Genomic DNA, 18311 nt, shown 5'->3' with positions numbered 1-18311 from the left:
AATGTGGACATGGATACAGCACCGTAATCATCATTGCTCCCCTACATCTTATCGTGGAGTAGTGGCTGCTGCCACGCCTGTCCATGGCCGCACCATTTCAGACCACATTTTCCTGTGATAGCATGACACCTGTTCCAGCAGTCGTCACCTACTGATGAAGACATGGATAGATGCACAGTGAACACTTTTCTCCAACCAATGCCTTACCCCTGTAGTGTTAGCATGCATAATCAAACACTATTCGATACAATGGCCTCCATGGCCGACCTAGAGAAATTGCCCACAACCTGGACAGAAGACGGAGCAGGCACTGGGCACAACAGCCAAGTGTAAGCCTGCTGCACCAGACCCTCAGCCTCACTTAGATTTGTTTATTTACTACGAGGGTAATGCCAAAAGTAGGGTCTCCTAATTTTTTTTTTATAAGTACAGAACTCTGTTTGTGTGGCAGTTGGTCTCACTGTTATGAAAGGTGCTTCACGTGCTGGGTGTAAACATGTGCACACTGCGCTGAGGTGCTCATTCTTGGCTTGGTAGCCATTGAGAATAGGGCTCCAGTTGGATGCTACTGCCAAGTGCGAATTGTGTTATTTGGTTTTTGAATGCAATGGGCACTGCGCCGATTGGAATCAGTTGCCAATTGATAGAAGGGAATAGTGAGTCGTGCTGCATGGATGTCAAAAATGTCCGTAATTGGCATAGAGAGTTTGCAGCTGGTCGGACCGAAATTCACGACAAACAAAGGAGTGGGAGATCATCAATTTCTGAGGAGACAGTGTTGAAAGTTGAGCAAAGCATGCGTGAAGATCAGCGGATCACCCTGGATGATCTCTGCACGTTGGTTCCTGAGGTTTCCCGAAGCACCGCTCACAGAATTTTAACAGAAACATTGAACTACCGGAAGGTGTGCGGAAGATGGGTGCCACGCATGCTGACTGAGGACCACATGCGGCAACGAGTTGATACTTCCTGCACATTTCTTCATCGCCTTGGAACCGAACAGGACAACTTTCTGGACTCAATTGTCACAGGTGATGAAACCTGGGAATACCTCTTTACATCTGAGACCAAGCAACAGTCACACCAGTGGAAGCATCCTTCTCCACCAAAGCTGCGTATCTGGCGGCGAGCTGGTAAAACATGGGCATACAAAAACTGCCACAACATCTATAAAAATGCATCGACAGAAATTGTGATAATGTCGAAAAATAGCTAAATGTTCAAGCTGTAATCTGATGTAAACTATAGTAGGAATAAACAATTCTATGTACTTATAAAAAAATAGGAGACCTTACTTTTGGGATTACCCTCGTATATACTCACTCACAAGATTGCATACTGATGTGTTCTACAGTTTGAGAGTCTGTATTATTCTGTACTTCATTCATTGTTATTGTGAATCTCTTCGTGTGGAAGCAGGATAAAACTTGTTTGGTGTTACTTCTGGTGTTGTGTTTGTACAACTTTAAAAGACCTTCCATTAGAATTGCACATGGCCTGCAATCGTTATTAGAAGAACGGCAAAATCCACCACCTGCAGGGAAAATGAGAAGTTGGAGAAGGTAACCTTTAGTGGACGGTAATAATTCTGGCTATGTGAAGTGTGAAAATAAAGCAAGGACTGTTAAATACAACTTTAAAGATAATTTTGTGTGTGCGTATTTTTTTAATTTTCTCTCTGAGGAAAATGTTCTTTGTAACTACACAAAATAATGTAAGTATTTCACCAGCATTTATCTATTTTGATACAGTACATCATCGTCTGTTTCTTTATAGTATCTGTAGTGTACTTGTTTCTGGATGACACATTTTAACAGAGTATGATTTATGTTTGATAAAGAATCAGCTGCAAATTTAAGTGTAGACCTGCCCCCTATATTAACTAACTTCAAGGCTGATGTTATACAGACTTGACAATTGATTTGTCTGGGCTCGAGCCTAAACTTTTAAGCTGCTTAGCTGCTTTAAAACATTGTAAAGTGGGTAGCAGATCTGTTTCAAATTTAGCTGGGACATATCCACAGATCTTTGTTGTAACATTTAAGTGTGTTTTCTATTCACCTCCATGCCCCCACACCCTAACACGCACTCCCCACGTGCTCTCTCTCTCTCTCTCTCTCTCTCTCTCTCTCTCTCTCTCTCTCTCTCTATATATATATATATATATATACCTAAAAACAAAGATGATGTGACTTACCAAATGAAAGTGCTGGCAGGTCGACAGACACACAAACGAACACAAACATACACACAAAATTCAAGCTTTCGCAACAAACTGTTGCCTCATCAGGAAAGAGGGAAGGAGAGGGAAAGACGAAAGGATGTGGGTTTTAAGGGAGAGGGTAAGGAGTCATTCCAGTCCCGGGAGCGGAAAGACTTACCTTCCACCAGGCCTCAATCTCCGCTAATTTCAAGTTGCCACCACTCATACCTCACCTGTCATTCAACAACATCTTTGCCTCTGCACTTCTGCCTCGACTGACATCTCTGCCCAAACTCTTTGTCTTTAAATATGTCTGCTTGTGCCTGTATATGTGTGGACTGATATGTGTGTGTGTGCAAGTGTATACCTGTCCTTTTTTCCCCCTAAGGTAAGTCTTTCCGCTCCCGGGATTGGAATGACTCCTTACCCTCTCCCTTAAAACCCAAATCCTTTCGTCTTTCCCTCTCCTTCCCTCTTTCCTGACGAGGCAACCGTTGGTTGCGAAAGCTAGAATTTTGTGTGTATGTTTGTGTTTGTTTGTGTGTCTATCGACCTGCCAGCGCTTTTGTTTGGTAAGTCTCATCATCTTTCTTTTTAGATATATATATATATATGAAAAGAAAGATGATGAGACTTACCAAACAAAAGCGCTGGCAGGTCGATAGACATATTTTTCCCATGTGGAATGTTTCCCTCTATTATATTCATATATATATATATATATATATATCTAAAAACAAAGATGATGTGACTTACCAAATGAAAGTGCTGGCAGGTCGACAGACACACAAACGACACAAACATACACACAAAATTCAAGCTTTCGCAACAAACTGTTGCCTCATCGGAGGGAAAGACGAAAGGATGTGGGTTTTAAGGGAGAGGGTAAGGAGTCATTCCAGTCCCGGGAGCGGAAAGACTTACCTTAGGGGGAAAAAAGGACGGGTACACACTCGCACACACACACATATCCATCCACACATATACAGACACAAGCAGACATATTTAAAGACATTTCGATGAGGCAACAGTTTGTTGCGAAAGCTTGAATTTTGTGTGTATGTTTGTGTCGTTTGTGTGTCTGTCGACCTGCCAGCACTTTCATTTGGTAAGTCACATCATCTTTGTTTTTAGATATATTTTTCCTTCGTGGAATGTTTCCTTCTATTATATATATATATATATATATATATATATATATATATATATATATATATATAATAGTGGGAAACATTCCACGTGGGAAAAATATATTTAAAAAGAAAGATGATGAGACTTACCAAACAAAAGCGCTGGCAGGTCGATAGACACACAAACATACACACAAAATTCTAGCTTTCGCAACCAACGGTTGCCTCGTCAGGCAACCTGTCCTTTTTTCCCCCTAAGGTAAGTCTTTCCGCTCCCGGGATTGGAATGACTCCTTACCCTCTCCCTTAAAACCCATATCCTTTTGTCTTTCCTTCTCCTTCCCTCTTTCCTGTCGAGGCAACCGTTGGTTGCGAAAGCTAGAATTTTGTGTGTATGTTTGTGTTTGTTTGTGTGTGTATCGACCTGCCAGCACTTTTGTTTGGTAAGTCTCATCATCTTTCTTTTTAAATATATATATATATATATATATATATATATATATATATATATATATGTGTGTGTGTGTTTGTGTTTGTCTGTGTGTCTATCTACATGCCAGTGCTTTCGTTTGGTAAGTCACATCATCTTTGCTTTTTATATATATAGTGTGTGTGTGTGTGTGTGTGTGTGTGTGTGTGTGTGTGTGTGTAGAAATGTTTTGTTTTTCCTTCATAATATATTTCTAACTTTTATAAATTTTAACCACAGTAGTTTATAAGTATTTTGAGTGGGCACTGAAGAACAATTTGTGGATTCATTCGAATCCCAACACAACTCACTTGTAGTTGGTGTCCGTACGATGTCTGTTCAAAAAATTCTGAAACTTTGTCCACAAAATTTTTCTATGCTTACCTCTAAGCTATTGTGCATGGTCTCCCTCATAATACTCTCCTACACAACTGATACATTGCTCCCAGTGCCATGTCCAGTTCCAGAAACAGCCTTAGTATGCGTCTTGTTGGATCGTGTGAAGCACCATCTGCAAATTTTCTGTTATCTCATCTTCGTCCTATCAACGGGATTTTCAACTTTGGAAATAAAAAAAAATCCGCAGGAGCCAGGTTCTCATTCGCATGATCCAAAAGCTCATCATAGATTGCGAGCCGAAGGTCTTTCTGGTGTTGACTCATGAGGCATGGGACAAACTTGGCAGCAACACAATACATTCCAAAATGCTCTCAGGATTTCTTGACATAATCCAACTGAAATGTTACATTCTTCTGCAATCTCTTGGACAGTCAGTCGTTGATTGGCACACACAATATTGTTGACATTCCATACATGAGCCTTGTCGGTAGACGTCAAAGGGCGTCCTGAACGGAGGTCATCTTTAATTTCCATCTGGCCATCTTTAAACCGTGTAAACCATTCTTACCACCAAGTGTGACTTATGTACTCATCACTGTAAGCGTCCTGGATCATTTGGTATGTCTCTGTAAAGATTTTCTTGAATTCCATGCAATATTTAATGCAGACACATTTCTCCTCCAACTCTGCCATGTTGAAATTCACAAACTGTGTGACTCGATGTTCTACTCAATACAGCACTGAATGATAACTAACAGACATACAAAAATGAAACTTCTGGCTGTTATATATTGAACATAGGTGTGTGCAGGGTCTAATGCTTTAGACGACCTGGAGTGTGTGTTTCAACTTCCAAAAAGAACAAATTCACCACTTCTCACATAAATATTCGAATGTTTGCAAGTCAACCGATTCGTCTAGCAGTAAACTCTATTAAATACATTTACAGTAGCATATTTTTTACAACCACATAATTTATGAACATGTCTTGCTCCTAACAAGTCCAACACGTAAAGTACAATTAACATTTTTTTCAAATGTTCCTCTTTTTTCTTGTTACAATAATCAATGTTATAAAACACCATAAGATCCATAAACACTACTTGTTCTTCCATTACGACTTCCATGGCACAAGCGGCAAACACTTGTCGATGCCATTCGACCGTCGCATCTACCTTGTGTTTGTGACTCCTTTCCAGCCTGCACACACAAACATATGTTGCGGAGTATGTACGTTCTCTCAAACTTATTTTTAAAACATCGTGTGTTCGAGACGGTAGAAGGACGAGTGGTGTATGTATGTTCTCTCACACTTATTTTTAAAATATCGTGTGTTCAAGACGGCAGTGGTGTAGAATTTATGTGGAAATTCTCGAAGCACTACATATCCCTCCGCTCAGCCCGAACACGCGATATTTTGTACATACTCATTATGTACATTAGTATTACATACAATAACAATTTATAATTTCACAGTATACATTCCACATCCCTATATTAACCATGCATAACCCTTTTATTTACTATTTAGCTTTTCTTTATACATTTCACTTTGATTATAAAATGGGAGTATTTCACTCAATGTTGGAGTCAATCCTTTTATATATAGGAGTCGTTGGGCCTAAACCTTTAGTTTCCAATCTTAAGCTCCAGGTGTTCATGACACTTGAGTATTTTACTCTTTATTCTAATTCTGTGTACTGCTTCTTTAGTACGTAATAGCCTCATTAATTATAGACTGTTTGTAGACTGGAGGAACTCCGGGCAAATGAAAGTGTTCCTCTCTACACTTGTAAACTCACTTAAAACATAATAATGCTAGTGGAATATAGAATTCAAACTTACCAGAATAATTCCTATTAAATGCGTGACTTCTGTCACGATACTGTCCTTTTCCCCTAGGACCAGTACGTATATCTTACAGGTGGGTTGACCCTGTGAGTGCACTTTCTCCTTCCGTTTTGGTAGTTAGCCCCTTCTTAAAACATCCATATTCATCAGGCCACAGGTCGTCTTATCTCCATGTAGGTACGCCTGCCCTATATCCTCAGCAAATGCCGGGTACGCCTCCCCTTATCCTTTGTGAGTAGGCCTCATGGTTCATTGCGTCACTTCACTCTCACTTCTTGATACTTCCTTTGGTCCCTAGAGTCCTCCCCTACTTTTCAACTTATACATACTTGGTATATACTGTGTCTCTAGTAAAATCATCAAGGTTTTTCTGTACGTATGTATATATGTGATATGAAATCATCATAGTTCTCATATATGTATATACATGCAATGTAGAACTCACAATAAACAACAATGTGTGCATATTTCCCAATCTACACATACCGTCCCCCTACAACACTTGACAGTTCATACCTCTCGACGGGTGTCTAGTTAGTAGTTTCATTGTTTGCATACTCATATATCTTTGTGTGTATGATGGTGTGTGTTTGTGCAGCCTGATTCTTCGGCATTGTTGTTGTAGGTTATTGGAAACCACGGAAAATATGAAATACTTCTACCATAGAAGTATATGAATATAGAAAGAAGGAAAAATAGGCAGGTACTCAAAAGAGAAGTAAGAAAGGAAAAAATAGAAATGGTTGCTAAGTTCGAAGAAGAGAAAGAAGATAGCCCCAAAGACAGGAAACCCTTCCCACCCTTCTTCCCCAGGATCCCTACCTCACCGGTACTTGAGTGAGAAGCTGGAGGAGGTATGGTGTTCAATCGTCTCCTACAGAACGAACATTCTCACCTTCACCCTTGAGGTCCCCGAAGAAAATTTTAGCAACCCTATAGAACGGCAAATGGTGAAGAATCAGTATTACTTGTTTGTGAGGGTTGTTTGAAAGGTGTGGTGTGTGTTCTTTGTTAGCCATGATTTTTTATGTTGATGTAGATCATGTTTTAATCTACAATACCCACCCCTTCCAAAAATTGTACAAACCCTCCCATTTACATCACATTTCATAAAAAGTATAAAATATTCTATACAAAATAGAAAATTCTACACTACTATAAAATAGCTGTCTAGTTAGTCACTTTATATTATCTTTTATACACAAATAAAATCCTCTATTCATTTTACATCGTCTCGACATCACCCTGTTTAAATAGTACCATTATATTATACTTTTCACTAATATAACATTATATTCTTTTCATTTCATGTCTACAGAGATCACTGTTTATTCGTGATTCTCTTAAGTTTTCTACGTGACTGTCATATTTGGTTTCCTACGTACTAAAATTATAGAATAGTTTAACATTTTTAGGAACAGATTATTGAATAGTTTAAGATTTGAAGAGAATTTCGTGCAGGATAACTATCTTGGAAGAAACACCGAAAACAACTTGGGATCCGACGGTCATCACTCTGCCTGTTAACTCAGAATGTTAATGTCCCTGGGGGAAATACAATTTTATGTCCTTTACGTCGTACTTTCCTTTCTTTGATCCCATTATACGATCCACTAACAGTAATGTATTGGGATGTATTACCATTTGAACTCGGTATGGTCCCTCATACTTTTGGAAAAACTTACGTGTCTGTTTCCTCGGGGCAGAGCTGTGAAAGTGCTGTTTTACAAGAGCTAGGTCTTTGACCTTGTACGGAGGTTCGATAGCCTTCGTGTTATGTTTAGTTACCCATTGTTGTGACTTTTCAGCTAAATTTTCAGAAACCATTGCCTGTTCAAGTTCGTAATCTTCAGTAGGCTGTTCAACCAAATGAAACATTTCATAAGAGGTTCTCTACAAAGGGTTTGCCTATTACTTCTAAAGGTGTTAATCCTGTTGATTAATGTGGTGCCGGCCGCGGTGGTCTAGCGGTTCTAGGCGCTCAGTCCGGAACCGCGCGACTGCTACGGTCACAGGTTCAAATCCTGCCTCAGGCATGGATGTGTGTGATGTCCTTAGGTTAGTTAGGTTTAAGTAGTTCTAAGTTCTAGGGGACTGATGACCACAGATGTTAAGTCCCATAGTGCTCAGAGCCATTTGAACCATAAATGTGGTAGTTCATTTAAAATAAGTTCAAAGTCTTTGATCTTCATTGCCCATAAAGTATGTTTTTCATGGCAGGAGGTGCAGCATAATTGGCCAATCTCTTGCTTTACCCGTTCACATGGATTCAAGGACGGGCTATAGTTGGACATTAACACTTGACAAATACCTTCCCACAATAAAAATTCTTTAAAATTGTTACTAACAAACTGTGGCCCATTACCATAGAGAAACAGTTTTGATTTGCCTACCTCCAGAAATTATTGTTGCAAACAGTGTATCACAGTTGGTGTATTTGTTTTTTTAATACGATACAACTTAACATACTTTGACCAACACACTATGAGAACTAAAATGTACGACACTCCTCCCTTACCTTTCGGAGTTGGTCCAAAGAAATCCATTGCTGTAAGATCGTGTATAGACTTATGAATGATAGGATACATTTTGTATTTAACATGAGTGTTACACTCTTTCACCTTCTGACAGATTTCACAAGTCCTAATTAAAAAAGCAATTTGTGTCCTAGCCTTTTAAAGTAATAGAACTTATTCATATGAGCTATAAATTTCTGTATTCCGAAGTGTCCATACCCTGGATGAACATACCACACAATTTCATCTTCCATTAACTTCGGAGTGCATAAATGCCACCGTTGTGATGTTATACTATCTCTCCAAAATAAATTATGACCCATAATTTTCCACTTTCCTGCTTGATTAAAAGGCAAGGAATTCCTAATACACATAGCAAACATCTCGGTAAAAAAGGGATCGTGATGTATGTTCTCTGTTACGCTTTGTGCCATCTCTTGTACCCTGGTATGTGGATACTCTCCTGTCAGAAAATTGATTGCAAAAATCGTGCAGGGTCCTTCCGGCTGTTTTAGCTCTTCCTTGTCTATTGGCAACCTAGACAAAGTGTCTGGTACAATATTCTTAGAACCTTTTACGTACTGTATTCGAATGTAGGAACAACATCCATCGCATTAATCTACTGTCTAACAAACGACTATTCATCAAAAAAGATAGAGCTTGATGTTCTGTGTAGATATGAATTTCTGACCCCCAAACTAGTGTTTGGAATTTTTGGACACTCCATACTATTGCTAAAAGTTCTTTTTCAGTAGCTGTGTAATTTAATTCATGTTTATTTGACTACAGCTAGCAAAAGCTATGGATCTGTGATTTACATTATCTATACCCCACTGTCCTTGGAATAGTTCTGCCGCGATCCCATACTCAGGTGCTTCAGTTGCAATTTTAAATGGTCCGCCCATATTTGGATGATGCAATGTGGGTGCTTCTACTAGTGCTCTTTTTAAGTTTTCAAACCCACGGTATTACAGAATTAGATTTTCACCCTGCAGCGGAGTGTGTGCTGATATGAAACTCCCTGGCAGATTAAAACTGTGTGCCAGACCGAGACTCGTACTCGAGACCTATGCCTTTCGCGGGAAAGTGCTCTACCATCAGAGCTACCCAAGCATGACTCACAACCTGTCCCCACAGCTTCAATGCTGCCAGTACCTCGTTTCCTACCTTCCAAACTTCACAGAAGCTCTTCTTCGCAGAAGTGTGCTTGGGTAGCTCAGATCGTAGAGCACTTGCCTGCGAAAGGCCAAGGGCCCCGTGTTCGAGTCTCGGTCCAGCACACTGTTTTAATGTTTAGTCTGTAATGTGCTAAAGAATGTGCTAGAAATGAGTGACACCTCACTCTATGAGACTATAAATATGTTAACTTCAAATCTTCACGTTTCCTACTATTATTGGCTGTGTATTATTGGTAGTTAAGTTTGGTTCTTCCAGTAACAACTATTCTTTGTAGGTATTTTAGGTGTAACATTTCTATTATAAACCAGGCCTCCTAGTGTATGTCTACGGCGTGGGCCCCAGCCCTTGTTCCAGATCGCATTGTTTTCCTCCTTAATAGTAATCACCGGTTGGTTACCAAATCAGGGTACTATGTTACCACTTAGTGCTCTATTATTACGTGGCACAAATTCCTGCGAAGTTACTGGGTCTAAATTCAAAGGTGGATGTTTCTTCTGATAATTCTCGTTGCTATTATTCCTGTTACACTGGTGTACTCCAGCTAAGTTAGCCTCATGTCTTTTAAAGTTGTTATTACTAATCCTTTTGTAATTCTGATTTTCATTCTGGTGTACACTCATGTTGTGGTCCTTGTCTAAGGCATCCAGTGCGTCCACAAAGGATAATAATTCTTCATCCGTTTTCCACCCACTACATACTATATCCTTCCTCGCGTAAATGGGCAATCTTCTTATTAAAATTTGAACTAACCCCTCTTCCTCCATTGGCTTATCTAAATATTTCGCTCGTGTTAAATGCCAGTTGAAATACTATATCCTTCCTCGCGTCAATCGGCAATCTTATTATTAAAATTTGAACTAACCCCTCTTCCTCCATTGGCTTATCTAAATATTTCGCTCGTGTTAAATGCCAGTTGAAATACTTTCTCATTGTTCCCCACGTATTATTGTAAACTTTGGGTCCCATAAGTCCGATAACAGGTTTTGCTGGGCACTTGCTGACAAATACTTCTCTGTAAACTTTTTTTTGAAAATCTTCCCAAGAGGAAGAGTTTTGATTGCTTACTGTACCCCACTCTGAGGCTTCGCCTAATAGATACCACACAGCAAATTCAATCTTTTTCGAATTCTCCCAGTTCTTGGGCAAGGCTTGGTTGAACCTTTTCAAAAAATGGATGGGATGTACTTCCCGTCTGGCTTAAACTTAGGGAATTGCCTAGATAACCCTGAATTGGCTCCCCATTGTTAATCCGTCGTTACCTCACTAGTGAATACCACATTAGGAGAAGTCACCCTATTATCTATTTTGTCCTAAATAAGCTTGAATTCCTTCCATAAATTATCTATATCTCTCTTGGTATTGTTAAGTTCAGAAGACAGATTTGGCGACACATTGTCAGAGGTTACTCTTGCGGCCACTTTTAGGTCTTCTCTTTTCCTCTACCTGTTCCTTCAGGCTACTTATATTTATCATATCTGAAGTTCTTTCCGGCAATTGTTCTTCCCGCGAACCATACGCGACTGGAACAGGAAAGGGAGGTAATGACAGTGGCATGTAAAGTGCCCTCCGCCACACACAGTTGGGTGGCTTGCGGAGTATAAATGTAGATGTAGATGTAGATGTTCTAGTTTCTCTTTAAAGTTTTGTTCCACGTTATCCGCTCAAGTATTGACACCTGCAATTTGCGATTGGACTAGTGGTAATAACTCATCCTGCTTCTCAACAATCTCTTTTAAAGTGTGTAAGCTATGTTGTACAGCATCGAATGTAACATTACATACACTTTGAAATGATCCTAATTTACCTCCAAGTTGACCTTCTACATTATTGTATTTATCTTCAATATCCAATTCTAACTTTTTAGCTAAGTCCTGAAATTGGTTACTCTGTGCCTGACTAAAATCGGTGAACGGTTGGTTTATATGACTGCTTTATGAACTAGTTAATTCCTCTTTAAATCTACTTTAAAATTTTCTACTTTGGTAGTTAAAGAATCAAATTCACTAAATTCTTTCCTTTGTGGGTCTACCTTAGCACTTAACAATTCTAAAGTTTCATTCTAAACATCCAATTTATTATTTAATTAAGTATTTACTGAGTCTAATTTAAGACTTGGTTCCTTTCTTAAAGCCTCTGAATCTGCCCTTTGGGCTATGATTAAATTTACTACTTCAGACCAGTCAGGCGCCTCCTTACTCACTTTCATTGCCATGGCTGGTTCTGAAGTTTCCCCAAATCTCTGTGTATTATCCATATCTCTCTTAGTTTTTGATCTAGTAATCATCAAAAAAATTTCTACACTGAGTTTAATAACTATACTAGCAGTCTATTATTCAACAGTTTCTTTTTAGCTTTACACTCAAACAATTATTGTTTTGCGCTCACCCGGCATAGAATTCTAGCGGCGTTGGTGAGTGGATGCGTAATCAGCGCCGGTGAACAGCACTGGCGCTGGTGGCATCGAATGTTGGTTTCAGCATCGGCGAGCGTATGTGAAATCAGCACCAATGATTAGCGACTGATGCTAGCGTTGTCGGACTTAGGCTGGTTTCCATGTCTGCATCCCCGCGATGTGGGTGAGAGCCGCTTACTTACCACACCGGATCTTCTTTGATGAATTATTCTTGTCGTATTTCGTCTTAGTCTAATATGTCGGAATCTTCTCTCTTTCCTTTTACCATAATATTTTTCTTACGTCTTCTCTTTTATTGCATTTATTAATTCTCACCATTTGAACTTTTAGGCCGAATCCAATTCCATGAAACAGTTCTCTTGTCTTGTTATACCTGGTTGCTATGGCAAAGCATCATATCTTCTGCTTCGATTTTCTCTCAAAATTCCCATTTTTTCGAGTCCTTTTCACTGGTCGTCACATTCTAATACTTTAGACGACCTGGATTGTTGTGCGAGATTGGATTGCATGCAAAATTCACACCTCTCTCACATCAGTTGACTTATGAGGTATGCACAGCTGGTCGTCTTCTCTGGATAGCCGGCTACATCGATCTCCAAAAACTTCATCTCCGATGAATATTGCTGGTTAACGGAATTTATCAGCCTCTCTCTCTCTCTCTCTCTCTCTCTCTCTCTCTCTCTCTCTCTCTCTTGCTTTCCACTCATGAAAATAGTGGATACTTGCAGAATACTTTTAGTTTAGTTTGGTATATTTCAACTTGCACAAAGAACAAATTCATCACTTCTCACGTAAATATTCGAATGTTTGCAAGTCAACCGATTTGTCTAGCATTAGACTCGATTAAATACATTTACAATAGCATAGTTTTTACAACCACATAATTTATGAACATGTCTTGCTTCTAGCAAGTCCAACACGTGAAGTACAATTAACAATTTTTTCAACTGTTCCTCTTTTTTCTCGTTACAATGATCAACAATATAAAACGCCATAAGATCCATAAACATTCCTTGTTCTTCCAATACTACTTTCGTGGCGCAAGCGGCAAACACTTGTCAATATCGTTTGACTGTTATGTCTAGCTCATGCTCGTGATTTCTTTTCAGCCTGCACATACAAACAAGAGTCGTGCAGTTTGTACGTTCTCTCACACTTATTTTTAGAATATCGTGTGTTCAAGACAGTAGAAGGACAAGTGGTTCTAGAATTTATGTGGAAATTCTCGAAGCATTACAAGGGTTGCCAACCACAGTTTGCTCCAACACATTACTGGCGCGACTTACAAATGTTTGAACAGACCTTGTAATTACTTTAAATTTGTGTGTAATTTAATATTTTTGTGTCTACCTCACTACATCAAAATGTAGATATAGATATTTTATTTGTTTACTTTTCAGGTCAGAAGGTGTATGGAATATAAGAGCTTTGACTCAGTTCCAGTGGATCTTCACATTTCTCAATGACACACTAAGGCTATATATTAATTTTAATAAATGTACTGAAGATGGCATTGTTGAAGATCTGGACTTTATTTCGTATCTCACAGGTTTGCATCTTAGTTTATGAATCTTCATTGGAATCTACATTATTTGATCAAAAGTATCCGGACACTTGGCTGAAAATGGCTTACAAGAATTTGGCGCCCTCCGTCGGTAATGCCAGAATTTAATATGGAGTTCTCCCACCTTTAGCCTTGATGACAGCTTCCACTCTCGCAGGCTGGAACGTTTCTTGGGGAATGGCAGCCCATTCTTTACAGAGTGCTCCACTGAGGAGAGGTATCGATGTCGGTCGGTGCATCCTGGCACGAAGTTGGCGTTCCAAACATCCCAAAAGTGTTCTATAGGATTCAGGTAAGGACTATGTGCAGGCCAGTTCATTACAGGGATGTTATTGTTGTGTAACCCCTCTGACACAGGCGGTGCATTATGAACAGGTGCTCGATCGTGTTGAAAGATGCAATCGCCATATCCCTGATTTGCTCTTCAGCATTGGGAAGCAGAAAGCTACATAAAACATCACTGTATGCCTGTGCTGTGATTGCGCCACACAAAACAATAAGGGGTGCAAGCCCTCTCCATAAAAAACACGACCACACCATAACACCACTGCCTCCGAATTTTACTGTTGGCACTACACACGCTGGCAGATGACGTGCACCAAGCATTTGCTATACCCACACCCTGCCATCGGATCACCACATTCGTCACTCCACATAACATTTTTCCACTGTTCAATCGTCCAATGTTCATGCTCCTTACACCAAGCGAGGCGTCGTTTGGCGTTTACCAGCATGATGTGTGGCTTATGAGCAGCCGCTCGACCATGAAATCCAAGTTTTCTCACCTCCCGCCTAACTTGTCACGGTACTTGCAGTGGATCCTGATGCAATCTTGAATTCCTGTGTGATGGTCTGAATAGATGTCTGCATATTACACATTACAACCCTCTTCAACTGTCGGTGGTCGCTGTCAGTCAACATACGAGGTCAGCCTGTACACTTTTGTGCTGTATGTGTCCCTTCATGTTTTGACTTCACTATCACTTCGGAAACAATGGATCTAGGGATATTTAGGAGTGTGGAAATCTTAAATCTTACGTACAGACGTATGACACAAATGACACACAATCACCGACCACGTTCAAAGTCCGTAAGTTCAGCAGAGCATCCCGTTCTGCTCTCTCATGATGTCTAATGACTACTGAGGTCACTTACATAGAGTACCTGGCAATAGGTAGTAGCACAATGCTCTTAATATGAAAACGTATGTTCTTGGGGGGTGTCCGGATACTTTTGATCACATAATGTATCTTTGAAAATAATTACTTATCATGTTTCTATCACACCTTTTGCCTAATTCTACTTGCGTAGTTTATAAAGACTACTTGGTCACTACCTGGCTTTGCCTGGATAATTATTTATTCTATCTTCCAGCTGCCTGCTTGCTCGCTGTCCTTATTCCACCTACTCCTCATGCCCTTTACCTCACCCAACTGCCTCCTATACCCCACCCTCTCTGTCCATCTCTTCTTCCCTGTTCTTTTTCTCTGTTCTATTCTCTTCTATATTCTGTATGTTCTATCCTCTAGTCTCTGTCTGTCCTATCCTCCTCTAGTCTTTGTCCATATCCTACTCCCCTTTATTTCTGTCTGTCAAAATCCTCCTCACTGTCTGTCCATCTCCTCCTCTCCCCTCTCTTTCTGCCTGTTCATATCCTCCTCTCCCCTCTCTGACTGCCTATCCATATCCTTCTCTCCTCTCTCTGACTGGCTGTCCATATCCTCCTCTCCCCTCTCTGACTGCCTGTCCATATATTCCTCTCCCCTCTCTTTCTGCCTGTCCATATCCTCTTCTGTTTCCATCCATCTCCTCATCTCCCCTCTCTTTGTCCATCTCTTGCCTTCCGTCTCTCAGTCCATCTCTTCCCCTTCCATCTCTGTCCCCCTCCCGTCTCTGTCAATCGCTTCCTCTTCCCTCTCTGTGCCCTTGTCTTCATCTCCCATCTCTGTGTCCATGCCTTCCGTTCCGTCCCATCTATTCTTCTCCCTTCCCTCTGTCCTAGTCTCTTCCCTCTGTCCTTCTCCTGTCCTTCTGTCCCTCTCTTCCTCCCGCCTCTCTGTGCCCTTCTCCTGCTTCCCACTCTTTCTGTCCATCTTGTCCTCTCCTCTTTCTGTCCTCCTCATCCGCCCCCTTTCTGTCCTCCTCATCTGCCCCCTCTTTTTGCCTCTGTCCTCCTCCCTTATCTCTCAGTCCACCTCATATGTCATGCCCATCCTAATGGGAGCTAGGTTATTCTGTTATCAGATTACTACGTATGTAAAATAATCAAAATCGTCTGCACAAATCCCTGGAATTGACTAAGGATCCACTTTCCATGACATTTAATAGATTTGCCTGTTCTTTCCCTTCATGGCTGACTTAAGTCTTGTATGCCAGATTGTGCCGATAAAAAAACTGTTTGTTGGGCAGTTGTACTGAATTCCTAATAGACACCTGTGAAGTGCCAAGATATAGCTTGTTGTTATGTGCCCATTTAGTGGCGCTTGATGATTATCATATTTCATGTAGCTACATAAGTAAATATGTAGCCCGGTTATCTCTACAATTGCAGGTCCTTGCCAGGAATATTTAATATTAATATCCATATATGTTCTGATTATTTTGGCAATGTAGTTTTACAATATCAGATCAGCTGTTATCAAAGCATCAACCAGAGATGAATTTTTCTTTTACTTGATGATTGAGATGCATTTCACCTTAGGCTTCCATTAAGCAATTTTTCAACATGTTTGATTGTTTGATACTTTCTTATGATTTCTTGCTTTCGCTTAACAAAATTTTTATGTATTGAAAAACTTATAATTCCTGTAAATGGTGAATGTTGCCACATTAATAGCACAGCAGTAGCATATCTTTGGCTGCTTCCTACCTCATAGTGGTATAAAACATATATTTTGTATAACAATATTGGAAATTCTTTGGTGGAGCAAAATGTAAGTAAGGGAAAGGTGACTACTCACCTAAAACAGGTCAATGCATGCAGCACAGAAACATGTAACAGAAAACAGCATTCACACTATCTTTCAAGCACTAGCTCTTTTCCTAGCAAAAGCACACACATTCACACAAACAACTAAATAGACACCAAAAATCACACTCCTGTGGCATGAGTGTGCATTACTGTCTGTGTGGATGTGTGTGTGTGTGAACATTACGTCCAGCCTTGTCGTCAAATGTGGTGTTTCCATGAATCCATCTTACTAGGTTTGCTAGACAAATATTCAAATAAATCGTATTAATGAGTTTTATTTCACAAAAGTAAATGATAACACTTAATTCTGATGGTTACACAAAAGTGTCGCAAGCAAAAGGTGACATACAAAATAAGCAATGTTCTTCAGTATAAACAATCACAAGTCTGTGCTACATAGGTAGTTCAAGCGAAGTAACTAGAGTTGACACTTCTATACAACTGTCTAATTTTGAAGCGATTATTCAAGTGGGTCATCACCCGTCAGTCACGGCTCTTATGTCCTCTCCACGTAGGGGCCACTGCTATTGCTTTGTCGTCCTTGTGAGGGGTCGCTCTGATGGAAACATCCCCCAGAAAACACCCAGAAGGGTACGCATCCACCTCTTGAGGCCCATAGCAAGATGTTGAACCCATTGGTTGCTGCAGTGTGGGCGGGTCCAGCTCCATCAGAAGGGCGAGAGGAGGCAGAGACTCTGTCTCCATTTGGTCAACCGCGGTGTCGTGATGACACCCTCTGGCGGCTGCTGTGACCACACTGTCCTCGGGGTCTGTGAATTTGGGGGAAGAGATGCAGAAGGATCACCATGCACGTGACAGTGGCGAATTTGGTTGTCATGTTGGCACTGCAATCCGTCTGGGCCTGATGTGAGATACGTGCATGTGCCAAGTCGGCAAAGGATCTCGTCTCGCGCCCACTGTCTGCTCCACTGAAATCTCTGAAAAACACAATATCAAGCATCGCAAGGCGATACTTGCGGCCTTCCTTTGGCGCCAGATGCTGAAGAGGTTGGAGCAGTGTTCGATGGCTTCAGCCACAAAGCAATTCTGTCTGCGATGGTCCATCTCGTTGACACGAACAAGAGGAGGCAAGAATAGTTTCAATGCTTGATTCCTGGTGTGCATGTTGTGAAGTTTGGCCATCTGGTGCTTGAAGGTTCTGATAAAACATTCCTCTTCGCCATTAGACTGTGGATAGAACAGTGCACTAGTTAGATGCTGTATGCCATTGCGTTCACAGAATGTTTAAAACTCATTTGACTTGAACTGCGGACCGTTGTCCGCACTATGATATCAGGTAAACATTTGAGGCAAAAAATTGAGGATAACGCCTGAACTGTGCTATGTGACATTGTCCAGTTCATTGGCACAGCAAAAGGAAACTTGCTATAAGAGTCTACCACAATCAGCAAATGAGTGTCTCAAAAAGGCCCTGCAAAGTCTATGTGCACACATTGCCATGATGATTGCGACTTAGGCCAAGCAGAGAATTTTTGTAGTGGAGCGGACTGATTTTCTGCACATGCGTGACACTGTGATGTCATCTGTTCTATGTGTGTCCAGGGTGTGTACGACCCAGGACAACCGGGAAAAACCCGGGAATGGTTTTTGTCCCCCCCCCCCCCCCCCTCCCTCCCCCCAGGATAAAATCGGGAAATTTTTCGAAATTTAAGGAA

The 18311-nt window shown here is 40.6% G+C and overlaps 1 protein-coding gene and 1 long non-coding RNA gene across 2 annotated transcripts in view; one reads left to right on the top strand and one right to left on the bottom strand.

Moving 5' to 3' along the window:
* LOC126188970 (uncharacterized) overlaps window positions 1-18311 on the top strand; it is a 296440-nt gene that overhangs the window by 174975 nt on the left and 103154 nt on the right. Inside the window, exon 9 of the mRNA XM_049930740.1 lies at window positions 13501-13649. Within this exon, the coding sequence (XP_049786697.1) occupies window positions 13501-13649 (149 nt within the window). The remainder of the gene's footprint in view (window positions 1-13500; window positions 13650-18311) is intronic.
* The window catches only part of LOC126188972 (uncharacterized), a 55199-nt gene continuing 53921 nt past the window's right edge, over window positions 17034-18311 (bottom strand). Inside the window, exon 3 of the long non-coding RNA XR_007537889.1 lies at window positions 17034-17823. This is a non-coding gene — a long non-coding RNA (uncharacterized LOC126188972). The remainder of the gene's footprint in view (window positions 17824-18311) is intronic.

The sequence above is a fragment of the Schistocerca cancellata genome, chromosome 5 (genome assembly GCF_023864275.1).
Source record: "Schistocerca cancellata isolate TAMUIC-IGC-003103 chromosome 5, iqSchCanc2.1, whole genome shotgun sequence".
Lineage (NCBI taxonomy): Eukaryota > Metazoa > Arthropoda > Insecta > Orthoptera > Acrididae > Schistocerca > Schistocerca cancellata.
The sequence above is the reverse complement of the archived record's forward strand: the minus strand, read 5'-3'. Positions and strand labels throughout refer to the sequence as shown.